Raw genomic sequence first — 15,901 nt, 5'->3', positions numbered from 1 at the left:
CCGCAATGTCCCAGATGCGGGCCCCTGGGAAGCAGCAGACTTGCCGGGCTAAGGGGTCAGGGTGGCAGATTGGCCCCTCCGTCCCCCTCAGGAGGGAGTCTCCCACAACAAACACCTTACGTTCTGTCTTGGGGAGAGCAGGGGCGGGAGCTGCAGTTAGGCCCAAGTTGCCTGTGGGAGCCAGCAACTCAGCAGGCTCTGCTGGGGCAGCAAGAGGTGCGTACCTGTTGCTTAGCTCTGGCGGGGGAGGGGCCTTGCTGCGGCGGGCCTTAGGGCCCTTGACCACCGTGGTCCATGGCCCTGGCTGCACACAGCAGGAGGTCCCAGAGTCCTCCTCTGTTCTGGAGGGAGACTGCGATCTACCCTCTGCCTCCCGGGGGAGAAGGGCCTGGCAGTAGGAGTCTGTCTCCTGCTCGCAGTCCCTGATGGCACGCAGTCTGTGGACTGTGGCCTGGAGCTCCTCCAGCTGGCGCACCAGAGACCCCAAAAGGGAGCAGACCCCGCAAGGGGAGGTCGCCATGCTCCCAGGCCCCAGAGCCTGAAAAAGGGACAGGCAGCCCCCGCAGCTGAGAGCCAGGGGCTCCGTCTGCGTGGCTGTCTCCAAGGTGCCAGAGGGGGGGCCGCGGAGCCCGAGGGGACCCTCGGGGTGCGGCGCATGCCCATCCGTGGCATGCCTCTGGTAGGCTGGCTACGGCTGGGACTGTCTACCCTGGGGGGTGCGCAGGCAGGGTCTTGGGCCCTCCCGCACGCCTTCCCGCGCGAACTCTGCGCTAACTCACGCGCCGGCAGAGAAGCGCACCTGTTTGCGCAGCCTGTTTGTGCGGCTCCGGTCGCGTGGCTCCCTGGGGGGCTGGGCCAAGTAGGGGCCTGGGCGGGGCTTGACCTGGCCCAGCTCCACTCAGCCGCCACCTCCCACACACACACTAAGAGGTTAGCCCCTTCTCTCCATGGGCCCCGCTTACCCCGGCTGCGCTGGGGTTCAGCGGGGGGGCTCCGCGGCTGCTGGAGGGTTTCTGGGGGGCTTCGGGGGAGCGGGGGCGCAGCGAGCTTTCACCCGCGTGTCTCTCGCCGCTCCTGCGTCTAACTGACTGGGATGAAAAAGTCCTTTGTAAATGTATTAGTTTAATAGGGTAAAATTTAAGTAAAATAGTCTATTAGGGTTAAGTGTCTTTGTTTTGTTTTGCTTTTTAATCCTCCCTCTGACAAGACTGAACTTTCAGATGTTTGTTTAGGAAACAAGCCAGCTGAAAGCACTTTTCAATATTGGACCTAACACACCACAGAAATAGTTTGTACTGTCTGCAAGGCTAAAATTGAATCCTACCTAAAGCCACCTCTTTGAAAACAAATATGTGCACCTTGAGCACAACTGGAGAATTTCTAGTAACATTGTGAATGAGTATCTGGCTGCTGAGGTAAAACTTTGAGGCATGTGCTGCAATGGAAATTAACTTCTGGTTACTGAACATAGCAATTTGCAGCGGCAGAGAAATAAATCTCTTAGCTTCATATCTTTTTTGCAGCACATGGTAACATTACATTGTTAGAGTTTTACAAGTGACCTAAAATCAAAAGCACCTGTCTTGGCCATGAGTCTGTATAATCAAATCAATGAGACATTCTCAGCTGTTGCATAATGTTCACTGTGTGAGATACCACTAGCATGATAGCAAAAATTACTTTTCTGCATTTGTTTTGAGTGTTCATGACTGTTGCTATCGATTGTCCATATAATCCTTGGCAAACAGGTGGAGTGTTTGCATAATTCAACGTGAATTTGATAGCATAAGTAAGTAGGAGCATCTTTTTATCTACAAAAGTAACGACTGTGAAAAATGAGCCCAATTAAAAGCAAAGCTACATTTCCAATATTATGGGATGCTCCCAAGCTTATTTCTTAAGAGTACATAATCTACTTCTGTGTAACAATTTATATAGTGGGAGTAATTATGTAAAATGTCAAACAACATCCCTGTTTATGTGGGTCACTTATACATTAGTCCCTCACAGCTCAATGTGGCTAAGAGTACAGTATTTCAGTCCACAGAAGCCTATGGCCTGGTTGAGGGACTTATTGCCCATATATCTAAGGAAGCTCTTTAGCTCAGAGTCAAAGTGCACTGCATGGACTAACTGAATCAGAGATGAATAAGCTTTTGTGAATGACTATCCTACCTTTTGCTTGACTTCAGATTAAAGGGCATTTTTACATGTGCTCTGGGGGTGGGGGTGCACTTTAATTAAAGTGGTTCTGAGAGCCGCTGTAAGTAAAGTGCCCATAGCTTCTCATGTATCAGCATCCCCAAACAAGCTGGTACATGGAAGAGCTTTAGTTAAAGCACCCCCACCACCATTTTGAAGCATAAGGACCCTGATACATGAGGCAATCAAGTCTGTTCTGACACGCTGTAATTACAGCACATCGGAGCAGCCTCCCCACATGTGTACAGGCACCCAAAATAACTAACTACCTCTATGCTCAGAGTGTGAAACAATTTTTTTTTTTTTTAATGAAATAAAAGGTTCTTGTTCTTCACCCTTGTATGGTGGTGGGAGGGGTCCTACCTAGGGCTGCTGACAGACATGAAAACAGACATGAAAGACAGGCATGGGGCATGTGGAGGGAGTAAGCCTCCCAGGGAGATGATCACGGAGCAGTAAGCTGCAAACAGGGCAGGTGCATAGTCAGCTCAGAAGCCCAGAGCTGCAATCATCTGAGCCAAGAGCTAATAGGGAAGACACACTGGTCCTCAGGCGTAGAAGGGGAACACCTGTGAGTGTTTGCAGAGTGGCTTGATCAGATGGGTTGGACTTAGGAGGCACATAAAGCCAGTCAGTCAGTCTGGCCCTGCAGCCTGAAAGAGAAAGAGGTCGTGAGCAGGGAAGCTGAAGGGGACTTCCTGACTGACTTGAGAGAACTCAAGTATGGGGGAAAGTGCGATAGTTCAGCCAGGTAGCTGATGTTTGTGTTGAAATCCAGTGTGGGGAGAGCCTGTTCCAACCCGAGGGCTTGCTTTTTTGTGGTATTTTACCGCTGGACCGGATTTGGGACTTGTAAGGGGAGGTGGAGATCCCAGTAGTGCCTGAGGGGCACAGCTCCTGGAATGGGTTGAGACCAGAGCCAGGAGCACAGCACCCAAGAAGGGAAGAGACCAGGGCCCTAGAGGGGTAAGGCCAGGGCTGCAGAGCCCAAAGCTAAAGAAGGACAAGAAGGGCTGGAGCTCAGAAGCCAGGTCCAGCTCAGTGGGCCTAGGCTAAAGAGCCCAGCAAGAGAAAAGGGGTGAAGGCTGGGAAGGCTGAGGCCCCAGCAAGGACATAGAGGCCTGGAGAGGTGTGATATTGGGGCTGAGTGCCCACTGACATGATTATTTGGTAACACCTGCAAGGCATGGCTGTGGCTGTAAGGGAGGTTGGATACCACAAAATTAGCCCTTAAGGTGACCTAGTGCCCTGAAATATAGACAGGGCAGGAGGGCCCACTGAGTATTTGGAGGGTGGGATGGAGATCAGTGGGGTCAAGAAGGACCCAATGACAGCTAGTAGATGAGGACTTGCTCTGGGACCCTGGGCAACCTCCCTTTATCCCTATAACAATAACGGCGAGGCAGGGCAGGTGAAAGAGGGTACCCAGAGCTGGAGCTGTACAGCTACCAGGCAGCATCATGGCTGCCTCTGGGACTTGGTCCTGTTACATGTCCCCTCACTTTTTATGAGCCAGATGCATTAGAAAATTGATGAGTTGTCATAATGTAAAGGGTTATTTTACTGAAAATGTTTTTCTGCTTAAGAATTTTACCAGGCTATGAGCAAGTAATGCACCGACCTCTGTCCTGTATCTGAAATGTCTTCTCAGATATCAGCTCAGACACTAATTTAGCTAAATGTGATAGTGAAAACAGTTTGACAGTGTTTAAGTCAATGATCTACTTCATTCTGAGACAAGCACATGGACAACCAAATTGATTTTATGAATTGCTTTACTGAATAGAGTGAACTACATTGAATGAATTTTGCTAGCTGTTTTACTAAGCCATGTTCTTCCCAGCCATTATTTTAATAATCTGTTTGATGTATCAGTTGATTATTGTAGTGTCTAGGAGCCTCAGTCATGGACCAGGGCCCCCATTATCTTAGGCATGTTGTTTTAAAAGGACCTTCCCCCAAAAAACTTATAGTCTAAGACAAAAAAAACCCAGCCAAGGGCAACAGACAGAAAGAGAGAGCTACAAGGAAATGATGAGAGAACGCTGGTTCACATGATAGGCAGTGGTTCCAGCACATCAGCACTTTAACTATAGTCAGGGATAAGGTAGTGGCAGAGGAGACTTTTGGACTAGGGACAGACATTCAAAAAGCCTGAGCCTGAATTGATTCAATATTTGTGGTTTAGTCTAACCTGCAAAGCTTGAACCCATTTGGAGGTGAATAGACATTCACTTTTCATTCCAGAAATGTAGGCACATGCCTGCAGTGCCTCAGGCCAGAAGCTGGGGGGCACTAAAGCAGCCTTCCCTTCCTCTTCTGCAGGGCGAAGCTGAGGGGGGCCGTGGCCAGGCGCTGGCAGGATGCTTTGATTAGGGAGGGGTTTAAACCCCCACCCTGGCCTGCACTGTCTTAGGCTTTTCCCTGCTCACTACTTAAGGGGTAGGTATTGCCAGACCCCAACCTGGGGCTAGCACTCTGAGGCAAAGGGAGGGAGGAGGTGCAGTGCATGCGTTTGTTGGTGGTACTGAGCTTTTCAATCTCATTCTCCCTGTCTGCAAGCCTGACAGGGCTGCAAACCTGCAGGGGGCTGATAAAAACCACTGTGTTATCAGCCCTTCAGCAAAACAAAGCCTTTTTCATTAGTTCAAGCTCTTTGTAAACAGCTTTTTCCAAGGAAGGAACAGAAGGACATTACCAGCTGCCCTGCTGATTAGCTCCAAAAAGCCTAAGGGGATACTATTCTGTCTGCCTGTCCCAATGAAATTGGAGACACAAAAACCTCTCAGCATTAACTAGCATACTACATACCTAGGGTCCGTGGAGTTGGGGTCTGTGCTGTGGGTGATGGAAGGGAGGGGGACTCCCTGCTTGAGCAGCAAGGGAAGCCAGGCAGACCCTGCTGTGTCTCCCTGGGAGCTGTGGCTAGGGAGGAGAGGGGCAAGCCCAGCCTGTTCTTTGGAGCAGAGAGCACAGCCTAGCTCAGCCTCAGGGGGAGTCTGATTTAAGTTAAACCAGGAAAGGGTCTGGGACAGACATTGCATAAACCGGTTTGACTCAAATCAGTTAAGTCTGATACTACATTCAACAAGGTTTACCTTAAACCAGTTTCAGCCATTTTGAAATTGGTTTATGTGCACTGAACTTTTGTTTTGTTACAGGTTTAAACCAGTTTCTGATCACATAAATTGGTTTAATGTGTAATGTCTGTCCCTAGCCTTGAGGAAGAAGAAGAGTTATGTTTTGAGATGTTTTCTGGGGCAAGCATAAGTGGCAGCATGGAAGTTCATGTTCCAGTCCTGAGTAAGGACAGAAGTTGACTTTCCAGTCCTAAATAAGGTATAATGGAAAACATGACTTAAGAGAGGCTGAAAGAACAGGGACTGTTTAGTTTGAGGATAAGAAGACTGATGGAGAATTTCATAATGATCTTTAAATACTTTAAGGGTGGTTATACAGAGAATGGTGACAGACTGTCCCCTGTGGACAAGGAGCAACGGCCATACACTGCAGAAAAGAAAAGAAAAGAAAAAAAAAGAGAACTTCCTCACCATGAACAGGAACATGCATTTCCCTGGGGACAAACAGCAGTGGCACAATACGTGCCACTGCAGATTATCCCCGGGCAATGCCCATGCACATGTGCTCTGGTGCATGGCACATTGCCCCAGGTGGGGTAGGGGAGACTGGGGGCATCCTAGACCCTTGTGGGACCCTTTCAGACTGTCACACTGGCTCCTTGACTCCTTGTGCTTCCAGATCCCCATCCTGTGACAGACTGCTCCTGACTTGTGGCTTAGTAAGGCCAACATCCACATTCTGCTTGTGTACAGATATAATGCCTGCTGCAGACGCCTGGGCAAGTGATGCCAATCTGGATGCCTGCCCATTGTTCCTGACACTTTGTTAGCTTTTGTTTCTACCCAGGGTGACTACCTGTGTCCTGGTCCCTTACAGACCTCACCTTCCTGACCCATTTACTTCTGATTCCCTGTCTCCTACCTCTAACTCCTACTGTCTGCATTCCAGTTGTGCCCCTGATACTAATCCCTTTAAGATGCAATAAGCCTTTCTTTTTCCTTTAATGTCATCTTAAATTTAGCACTATGTAAGTTATGGACCAGATCCTCAGGTAAGAATAAGACCCTCTATCTTTTTTGTTTTGTTTTGTTTTGTTTTGCAAAAACAGTAGAATGCTTTGATACCTTAAACATACATCACTGATTATTGTTCTGATAAATATCTAAAAAATAACTGTACATTTATACTAGGAATAAGACTTCTCACCCCTGGTAGGGAGTCTTTATTCTTCCATCAGAGTTTTTCTCTAGGGAGCATAAAAGGTCACTTGAAAATGCGAACCAAAATATGAGGTAGAGGAACTGAAACTGTGGGAGAAATTTAATGTAATTCTTGCTTGTGTTAATATTCAGAAACTATGCTACTAAGGGCACTGGATGGCTCATTAATTTAGCAATGGGATATAGACCCTTCTACCTCTTAAGTCACCAGCATGGAACTAATTCAGAGTGGTGGCTGTGAAAGTAATCTGACTCCAGTTCCTAGTGGACAAGTGCCTCTATTATAAAAAGGGCTTATTCCAACTAGCATTAATTAACTCCCTTTATGGCCACTTGAGCATAGAGACCAAAAGGTGAATAAGCATGAAGTAGGCATTAGCCTCTCACCCATGAACTGGTAGGGCATGGTTCTGTACTCTACTTGCTTCCCATATGCTATCTGTCATCCTAATAAACTATGGACCTACTCTTTTCAGGGCTCTGATATAGCAAACCTTATATTACTGTTACATTCACTTCCAAATTATGGAAAAAACCCTGGTACCAACAGACAAGCTGTATTAAACAGATCAATTGATTTAAATATAGAAAAGAAAACAAGGCACCGGGATGTTAAGATCTATGCTGTCAGAAGTCCTGGTATCCTGTAGAGTGTTGTAGAAGATGATTTGTTGCATTCATGTGAACTTTGACTATAGAAAATACTGAAAATCAGGGAAAAAGATTCATCCAAAATTCCTGGTTGGGTGCAGACTGATGTAATATTTGAATTGCTTCAAAGTGTAGTCATATTCTAAAAATGGACGGTTTCAGCCATATATGGACATACAACTCCCTGTTGTACCCTCAGCGGAAGGATTTCAAAATCACTGTGGCCACATGCAGGAACATGCTCTCCAGCCTATGGGCCTGTGTTGACCTGCAGCTCCACTTCTCCCTCCCCCACAAGGTCAGGGAGAGCAGAGCAGATTGTCATTGTGGCTCTGCAGCCCCCATCTCCCAGGGACTGTGGCTCCACACACCCACACCCCATCAGGGGAAGAGGGAACAGAGACGATGTCAGTGACCACTGTCTTGTCCACTCCAGCTCTGTATTTCTTTTTCCCCTTTGACCTTGGAGACCAGATACTCCCTCTTCCCTACTAGACACAGGAGATCCTGTGCCCTCATCTGCTGGAAGCAGGAGATCAGAGGTAGAAAAATGTACAGAGACTGGGGACTAAAAAACAGAAGTCCCATTCCAGGGGAATGGAGGGTGTGCATGGTCCAGTCTGGGGTCTCCTAGCTCTAGTGGGGGAGCATGGAGTCTCAGGTCTTCTGGCACTATTGGGACTGGAAGCCAGGGCTGAGAGACTGTGGGACACCTGCACTGCTCAGGATGCCAGGAACATTAACACCCACAGTATACAGAAAGCCGGAGGCAGGTGGGGTTACCATAGAGGTGCAGGAAACTGCTGTAAGTGCAGACAGAAACAGCTGCAGGTGCATTGAAGGATGCCTGGTTGACTGACCTACCATACACATGTATTCTAAAATGAAATGATACTGAATAGTGTCTGCTCCCTCCAAGTACGTTCTGTCACACTCTGGAGCATTTTATCCTGTCTGCATGTTTGTATGATGACTTTCTTAGGATGTTTCAAACAGCTTTGAGAGGCCTTTGAAATATTTAAATTTTACCTTTGTCCTCAGGCTGTATTTCCATTTTTCCAGATTTTACATAACAATTCTAGATAAGCTCTAGGTTGTTATGAAATGTAAAACTGACCCAGTATTTGAAAACATTTGTGAAAGATTTAGGGACAGCCTGGTCCTGCCCCCTGGATGATTGCATTACAAAGGAGCATGGAACCTCTTTCCTTAAATTCAGTCCATAAGCAGAAGTTGGACACAGTTTGGAAGAAAAGAGGGCAAGAACTGCTTGTACAGATCCTCATGTTAAGCATTCCATAGTGATTAGGAGGAAGCAAAGACAGGCTCTGCCTTTACAACCTGTAGTATGACTACTTCCAAAGGGTGGGACACCAGCCATGTACTCGGTTTCTGAGTACATGTCCTTGACTTCCATGGTTGGCTGGCATACTTAGCTTGGTTGCACAGCTGCATCTTCAAGGTCCAATTGTATCAGTCATGTGATGAGAAAATGATAGAATAGAGCAGTGAAAATAGGATGCTAATTGCCATGAAATTCTGCTTAAGCCACTGGGGTAAGGGACCAATAGGCAGTCAGGTGTATTGGTTAGGCCACTGAGGGAAGCCAGCGGCTAGGAGCTTAGTCAGGGTTTACCAAATTATTAGCTCCAGAGGAAAATATAGGGGTAGCATTCAAAACACAGGCCAAGGTCAGGGACTCAGATGCCAAGTTACCAGATCCAAGGGATGATGCATAAGCTGAAGTCCAATAACAGAGCCAAACAAGTGTCAGCAATTAGGAGGATTACCAAAGCAGACCAGGATTAGAACTGTTAGCTAGTTTGGAGTCTGCTGCCACAGCTGGGACTAAATGGATAGATGGCCCTCCCAACAGCCAATTAGGAAGCCAGCTAGCTAATTAGCTGGGACAGAGCTTGTCAATCAGAGACTCAAGGCACATGTGGCTGCCCAGCCAATTAGCCCAGCCTGGGCTGCCTGGTAAAGTTCCTTCAGTTAAGCCTATATAAGTATAAGTGAATAATGAAAAGATCATCCAAAGATCATATTAATCATCAAGTGTAGTAGCATGTGTTAATCATCACATGCCACAGTAGCAGTCCAAAAGGTGTTATATATTTATAATAGAAGCAAGCAGAAATCATTGAAAATCTAGCAATCTGTTTACAGAGATGAGTGTAACCTTTCAGACAAGCACACAGCCATACCTTGCTTACCGAGCTTCTTTGGCTCAAGGACTTTTTGCTGGCAGCTTAAATTATGTGCTCTTTATATTGAGGTCATTCTTGTTAACATATGGAATTCATGCAGGGTGTGCAATTGCAGCTGTAAATCAAGATGACAACTCACTTGGTTACTGATTCATCTTGGAATAGCATTTCTAAGTGCTTGTTGAGTTCAGCAAGCCATTTGCCTAAAGTTTTTATAGTTTGTGGTGTTTTTCTCAAAAACAGATGAGATACAGATCCTGTATTTTTGACATTGCCAAGCTCCCCATCAATAGCTTTTCTATCAATTTTGCAAGTACAAAGATGCAAATATTAACATAAATGTGCCTATTCTGCTAATAAAATGTGCCTTTTGAGAAAGTATACCCCTTGTCTAGAGTTGCACAGTCCGAAAGGAAATTATTCATTCGGATCTCAGATTACATTAGTATACCTACATTCATAGTTCTGCCTCACCTTGCCTGCTCTGACTGGTACTCAATTAATTGCACAGTATTGTAGGCATGGGTTTGGCTTTTTTACTTTGACTTTCATAGCTACAACTACTACTGAAACATGAAAATGTAGGCTGCCTATACATGTGCTCATTCACATTTTAATTAGAACGCTCCAGTGTCACCTCACCATGTGTATTAAGCCCCACATGTTTTAAAATATCTGCAAGGGCACTTTATCTAAACCTCATTGAACAAGCTTTAGATAAAGCATCCTGCAGCCATTTTAAAGTGTGAAGGAGCTTAATGCATATGACAGTGAGCCATTTTTATTAAAGCAGCTATCTGGGAGCTGCTCTAATTAAGATGCCCCCCCTAACCTCCAAGCACGTGCATAGGCAATTTGCCATCCACTTGACCGTGTAATCATCTATGTCACAGCTGCTCAGTTTGTTTATGACAATAGGATGAGATACTGTATTGAAGACCTTCTTAAAATCCAAGTAGATGACGTCTGCCTCGACTCCTGCATCTAAGCATTTTGTGACCTGGTCATAAAAAGAAACCAAGTTAGTCAGGTAGGATCTACCTGCTATGAACCCATGCTGGTTACCCTTGAGCATTATTTTTCCTGCTGGGCTCCCACAAATGTGATCCTTGATAATTTTTTTCAAAGGTTTTCCCAAGGATAGAGGTAACTGGCCTATAATTACCTGGATCCTCCTTCCTCCCCTTCTTGAAAATAGGGAAGACATTGGCTCATTTCCAGTCCTCTAGGACTTGACCTGGGCACCATGAGTGCTCAAACAGCTGTGTCCCTGGATCTACTATGACACTGGCCAGTTCCTTCAGCACCCTTAGATGAAGATCATCTGAGCCAGCTGACTTAAACACATTCAGCCCCTCCAAGTGTCCCTTTACTAGGTTGATGCTGACTATTGTGGGGCCCTAGGAATTTGTGTGCTGGACAAAAGCTTGCACTGGGCACGCTATGACCTCTGCCTATGCAGTGGTGGGAGGTACAACACGGTGTCGCGTGGCTCCTTTGTCAAAGGCAGCAGGGCACAGAACCCCAGCCTGCGGCGGGCAGCCCACCTCTGCCCTGCACACAAATCTAGGGGGCACCTCCCTCAGGGGTGCACACAGTGGTGGGGATCCACTGCCCTCGTGCCCCTCTGGACAAGCCACCCATGGTTCCATCCCACAACCTGCCCTGACCCCAGGGTCCCATTCACCCTGGCCCTGGCCCCTGCCCCACTCCATTCCTCACCATGGGGGCCTCGATCCATCCCCCCGGGTCCTTCCCCTCCCCCTCCACAGACTTACCTGCTTGACACTGCTCAAAAAATTAATGTGTTAATTGGTTCTTGTGTTAATCACGCACATTAACAGCAGTTAATTGAAAGCCCTAGTGCCAGTGTTTTGAACGGGAATGCATCCATGATACCTTCCATTTGTTGCTTTAGTGTGATAAGGAGCTTGTGAAGAACACTTGCTCAGGTAAACAATCCCAGTTGAGTTGACTCTAGTGTTAAGATTGTCAAGATTTATCTAATGTTTTTTGGTGGTAGATGACAAGACTTGGTTGAGTTTAGAATAAAATTCTTCTTTTGTTTTGTCATCTGTATCAAGGGTCCAGACACATGCACTGATGATTATTGGATGTTGTTTGTTGGTCAGTTGAAGCCAAAGGATCATGAGATGCTTATTGATGCCAGCCAGACAATCTAACATCTGAGTAATAATCTTGGTATTGCTAGCAAACCATTGCCATGGATATGTCCAACTCTTCTGGGTTTTCCTTTCCAAAAAAAAGGTGTAGTCACCACAGTGTTCTGTGAGCTGTCCTTCTCTTGCATGTCTGGTCTTACTAAGTACAGCAATATTGGGCACTTTTACATGTGCTCTGGGGATGGAGGGGAGTGCTTTAATTAGAAGGGCTCTAAGAGCCCTTCTAATTAAAGTGCCTACAGTGTCTCGTATCAGCATCCCCGCACTTCAAAATGGCAGTGGGGCGCTTTAATGGAAACTTTTCAAAAGTGCTTTAATTAAAGCACCCCAATCACCATTTTGAAGCATGGGGACACTGATACAAAAGACATGGATGCTGGCTGGATTGAGCTAATTATCACATTACAGCAGACTCGATTAACTGAGTCTACTCTGACTCACTGTAATTATAGTACATCAGAGCAGCCTCCCATCATGTCTGCAGGTACCCATCCATATAAAGTTGTTCAAGTTCTATGGCCACGAGTGCTGTCCTTTGCTCCAGTTGATCACTGTTAGGGTGGTACAGATTCAGGTAGGCTGTAGTTAATTCCCACAGCTAGAAAGATTTGCTAAACCTTCCTTTTGTTAATGAATAACTTGTTCTTTGAACCTTTATTTCTACCCAGTCACCTTTTTATTCTCTTTGGCTACTGCCTTCTTTCCTCAGATCTGAAGTCTTTGAAAATTGTTAGGAAAGAATAACCAGGAAGGTACCAACTTCTTATAGCAACAGTTTATTAAAGTGAATACTTATGATATTTGGTTTTCCCAGAAGAATCTCTTGAACATCTAGCACTTCAATGGCTTCTGTTTTGGAAATACTAATCCACCAAATAACAAAAGGTTCTGAAAGGGGCATAGACTAGCTCACTCCAGAAGGTTGCAATTCAGCAAAGAGGACAGATGCAAAATTTAGATGTTGGCAAGTAAGTACTCTGATTTATAGTAAATTGACATTTCTCATGTATGCAACATTTGTGTAACTGGACTAGTTCTAAAATATAAGGGATAAAACTTCAATAGTTCTATAGAAAAACATTAAGCATTGCAAGATTGTTTGCTACCTGATATATGCTCAGCTAAATGAGAATATTGTACTGAAACCCTCAAACTAGGATATGAAGATTTTGTGTAGGCCCTTTGCACAGGAATGAAGTTCTAACCTTGTAGTGTGAAGCTGAAACCATGATACAAATGACGTTTGTGATAAAACTCCTGTTGACTTGGAAGAGGCCAGGGATTCAGATTTAAAACTTGATCCTGTTTTCATCAAAGTAACTACGAGTTGTGCTGCTGGTGAGACTCGGTCTGTAATGGTCCCTTGCCAGTCACTATAAAATACATCTGATCATCTACATTTTCTACTTAAAGTTATAATTGCTACACAGAGCAGTTATCTTTAAAGTGAAAATGATATGTGCATATATAAATAGCCTTGATAACGAAGAATGAGAACAATCCGTTCTTCCCCAGGAAATAAGCTATGATACATAGGAACAGATTTCATACTGAGATAAATGTTTTCTGATGTATCAGCTGTTTACTAAAGACTAATTAGACAAAGTTTGTTGGCATTTATGGAATTATGGATTTTCCTTCCTTCCTTGTTTCAGAAAGCAAACGTGCTTTTGCTTCATTTTTTAATAATCTATTTTTTATGAATTGCTAATTTAAAATGTCTTTACTCATATTTGTTTACACAGTGAATACAAGAGACAAAAACCCTTCTTATTAAGTCTACATCTAGGCATCTGAATGTCTATATATACAGGCAGTGTTGCCTTGACAGAAATCCAGTTTGTATAGTTTTGGTACTTAGTATCCCTGCATGGGAGACTTAGTATGGACTGTATACAAAATATGTGAAAGGTAGGTATCTATAAAGAGTGATTCAGAAAATTCACAGACACTTAAAGCCAGCCAATAGAAAAGACTAAATGCATGGGCTTGTCAGATTTTCTACCTTTCTTCAAGTGCCAGAGCATAGGCAGCTGGTTCAGGCTGAACATTAGGGACCTGAAGGATGATTATAGAAAGGACAGAGATGGGCTTTTCTCTGTGGTACTAGGGTACAGGACTAGATGCAACTGCATCAAGCTGCAGCAGCAGAAATTGAGACAATTAGGAGGAACTTTCTGACTATGAGGTTATGATCTGGCATTAGAACTACCTAGAGATGTTGTGGAAGCTCCATGCTTGGTAACTTTGAAAAGCAGGTTGAACAGACAGCTGGCCAGGATGGTTTAGTTGGGATGATCCTGCTGTGAACACAGGGTTGAACAGGATGCCAACCAGGATGCCTTCCAGCCCTACCGATCGTATGACCTCCACTCACTTTCAATCCACTGCATCTAGTCTTGCCTCTGAGGAAAGGGGTCTTATCGACTGGCTGCTTTCATCCCAAGAATCTAGTGATGAGAGCACTCAGCTGTGTTTTAAGTCCTCCTTATCCTGAGAAGATTTGAGCTCTCATTTTCCACTTGCCAAGAAAATGCCTTAACCACTGGGTCTATAGAACAGGCTGTGAAGGCACTTTCCTCCTTCCTTTTGAACCTAGGTTACTTGACAGCTAAGAGTACAAAATTCATGGGAGAGTCAGAGAGAGAGAGAGCAAACATGGAGGAAATTGCCTCTGTAGTCTCGTTGCTAATAGATTCCTCTTGCAGAAGGAAGACCTATGCTCCAGCCCTCTGAACCATGTTTTGTTTGTTTGTTTGTTTGTTTTCTAAAAAACAAGAAATGCAAAAACAGTCCTAGAAGTAAGTGCAAGGGAGCATGCCTCCATCCTCCTGGCTATGGCACTTCCATAGAAGAAGGGAATCCTGGTCTCTGGTTCTTGCTGCTAGGGTTATTTCTGTATTTTAACCAATGCCTATCTAATCTACAATGTATAAAGTATTTTGGGAGCAGAGAAAAGGGAGCTTGATTCTCTAATCTATTGAGAAAGTAAGTCCTAGATTCCAGTTCCTGCTGCTAGGAGTCTGTGGGTGCAAGCAGACTTTACCTTTGTGCTGCCATAACAATTTTTATGTACAAAGAGAAAGCAAACAGACATCTACGCCATTTGTAGCATCACAAATGCCCAAATATGTGGTCACAGAAAAGGTAATAATTTCTGCTGCTTTATTGTAATAGATTTCTGTTAGCTTTATGGCAGGAGAGCTCAGGCAGCCCAAAGCTGTCTGTATTGTTCAGCCACCCCAGACAGTCATGTGGCTCAAGGGATATAATCCGTCATGGAAAGTCATAGATTTCATAGATTTCATAGACATTAGGGATGGAAGGGACCTCGGAAAATCATCGAGTCCAGCCCCCCTCCCAAAGGGCAGGAAGTCAGCTGGGGTCATAGGATCCCAGCAAGATAAGCATCCAATTTGCTCTTGAAGGTGTTCAATGTGGGCACTTGAACCACCTCCGGTGGCAGGTCATTCCAGACCTTGGGGGCTCGGACAGTAAAGAAATTCTTCCTTATGTCCAGCCTGAAATGGTCTTGTAGTAGTTTATGACCATTCGACCTAGTCGTCATCCCTTGGGGTGCTCTGGTGAACAAACATTCCCCCAGATACTGGTGGTCACCCCGATAAACTTATAGGTGGCCATCAGATCACCCCTGAGCCTGCGCTTTGTCAGGCTAAAGAGCCCCAGGGCTCTCAGCCTGTCATCGTAGGGTCTGCTTCCCTGACCTCTGATCACGTGCGTGGCTCTTCTCTGGACTCTCTCAAGCTTCTCCACATCCTTTTTGAATTGTGGAGCCCAAAACTGGACTCAGTACTCCAGCTGTGGCCTCATTAAGGCCGAGTGCAAGGGGAGAATGACGTCCCGGGATTTGCTTGAGAAGCACCTATGGATGCAAGCCAGCGTTTTGGTCGCTTTACTAGCCGCAGCATCGCACTGCAGGCTCATGTTCATCTTGTGGTCAATGATGACCCCCAAGTCTCTTTCTTCCTTAGCACTAGCCAGCATAGCGCTGCAGGTTTTTCTTCCCAAGGTGGAGAACCTTGCATTTATCGGCGTTGAACACCATCAGATTCTCATCCGCCCACTTGCTGAGCCTGTCCAGGTCAGCCTGGATCACCTGCCTGTCTTCTGGTGTGGATGCTTTGCCCCAAAGTTTGGTGTCATCGGCGAACTTGGCCAGTCCGCTTCCGACTCCAGTGTCCACATCATTAATGAAGATGTTGAACAGTATAGGTCCAAGGACAGAGCCTTGGGGGACCCCACTGGTCACAGGACACCATGATGAGTGACTTCCATCAATTACTACCCTCTGGGTCCGACCCCAGAGCCAATTTTCCAGCCAGTGGATCGTGGA

The 15,901-nt window shown here is 45.6% G+C and overlaps 1 protein-coding gene across 4 annotated transcripts in view; it reads left to right on the top strand.

The window, feature by feature from the left end:
• OXR1 (oxidation resistance 1) overlaps positions 1–15,901 on the top strand; it is a 532,223-nt gene that overhangs the window by 333,135 nt on the left and 183,187 nt on the right. The window contains exon 1 of one of the 4 annotated variants that reach the window (XM_014611621.3): positions 12,262–12,515. The exons of the other annotated variants lie outside the window; for them this stretch is intronic. Coding sequence (XP_014467107.1) covers positions 12,506–12,515 — 10 coding nt within the window. The 5' untranslated portion in view covers positions 12,262–12,505. Of the gene's footprint in view, positions 1–12,261; positions 12,516–15,901 lie in introns of those variants that run through there. 4 annotated transcript variants of the gene reach the window in all.

This window comes from Alligator mississippiensis, chromosome 3 (assembly GCF_030867095.1).
Source record: "Alligator mississippiensis isolate rAllMis1 chromosome 3, rAllMis1, whole genome shotgun sequence".
In the NCBI taxonomy this organism is placed as follows: Eukaryota; Metazoa; Chordata; order Crocodylia; family Alligatoridae; genus Alligator; species Alligator mississippiensis.
This window is presented reverse-complemented; position numbering and strand designations above follow the sequence as displayed.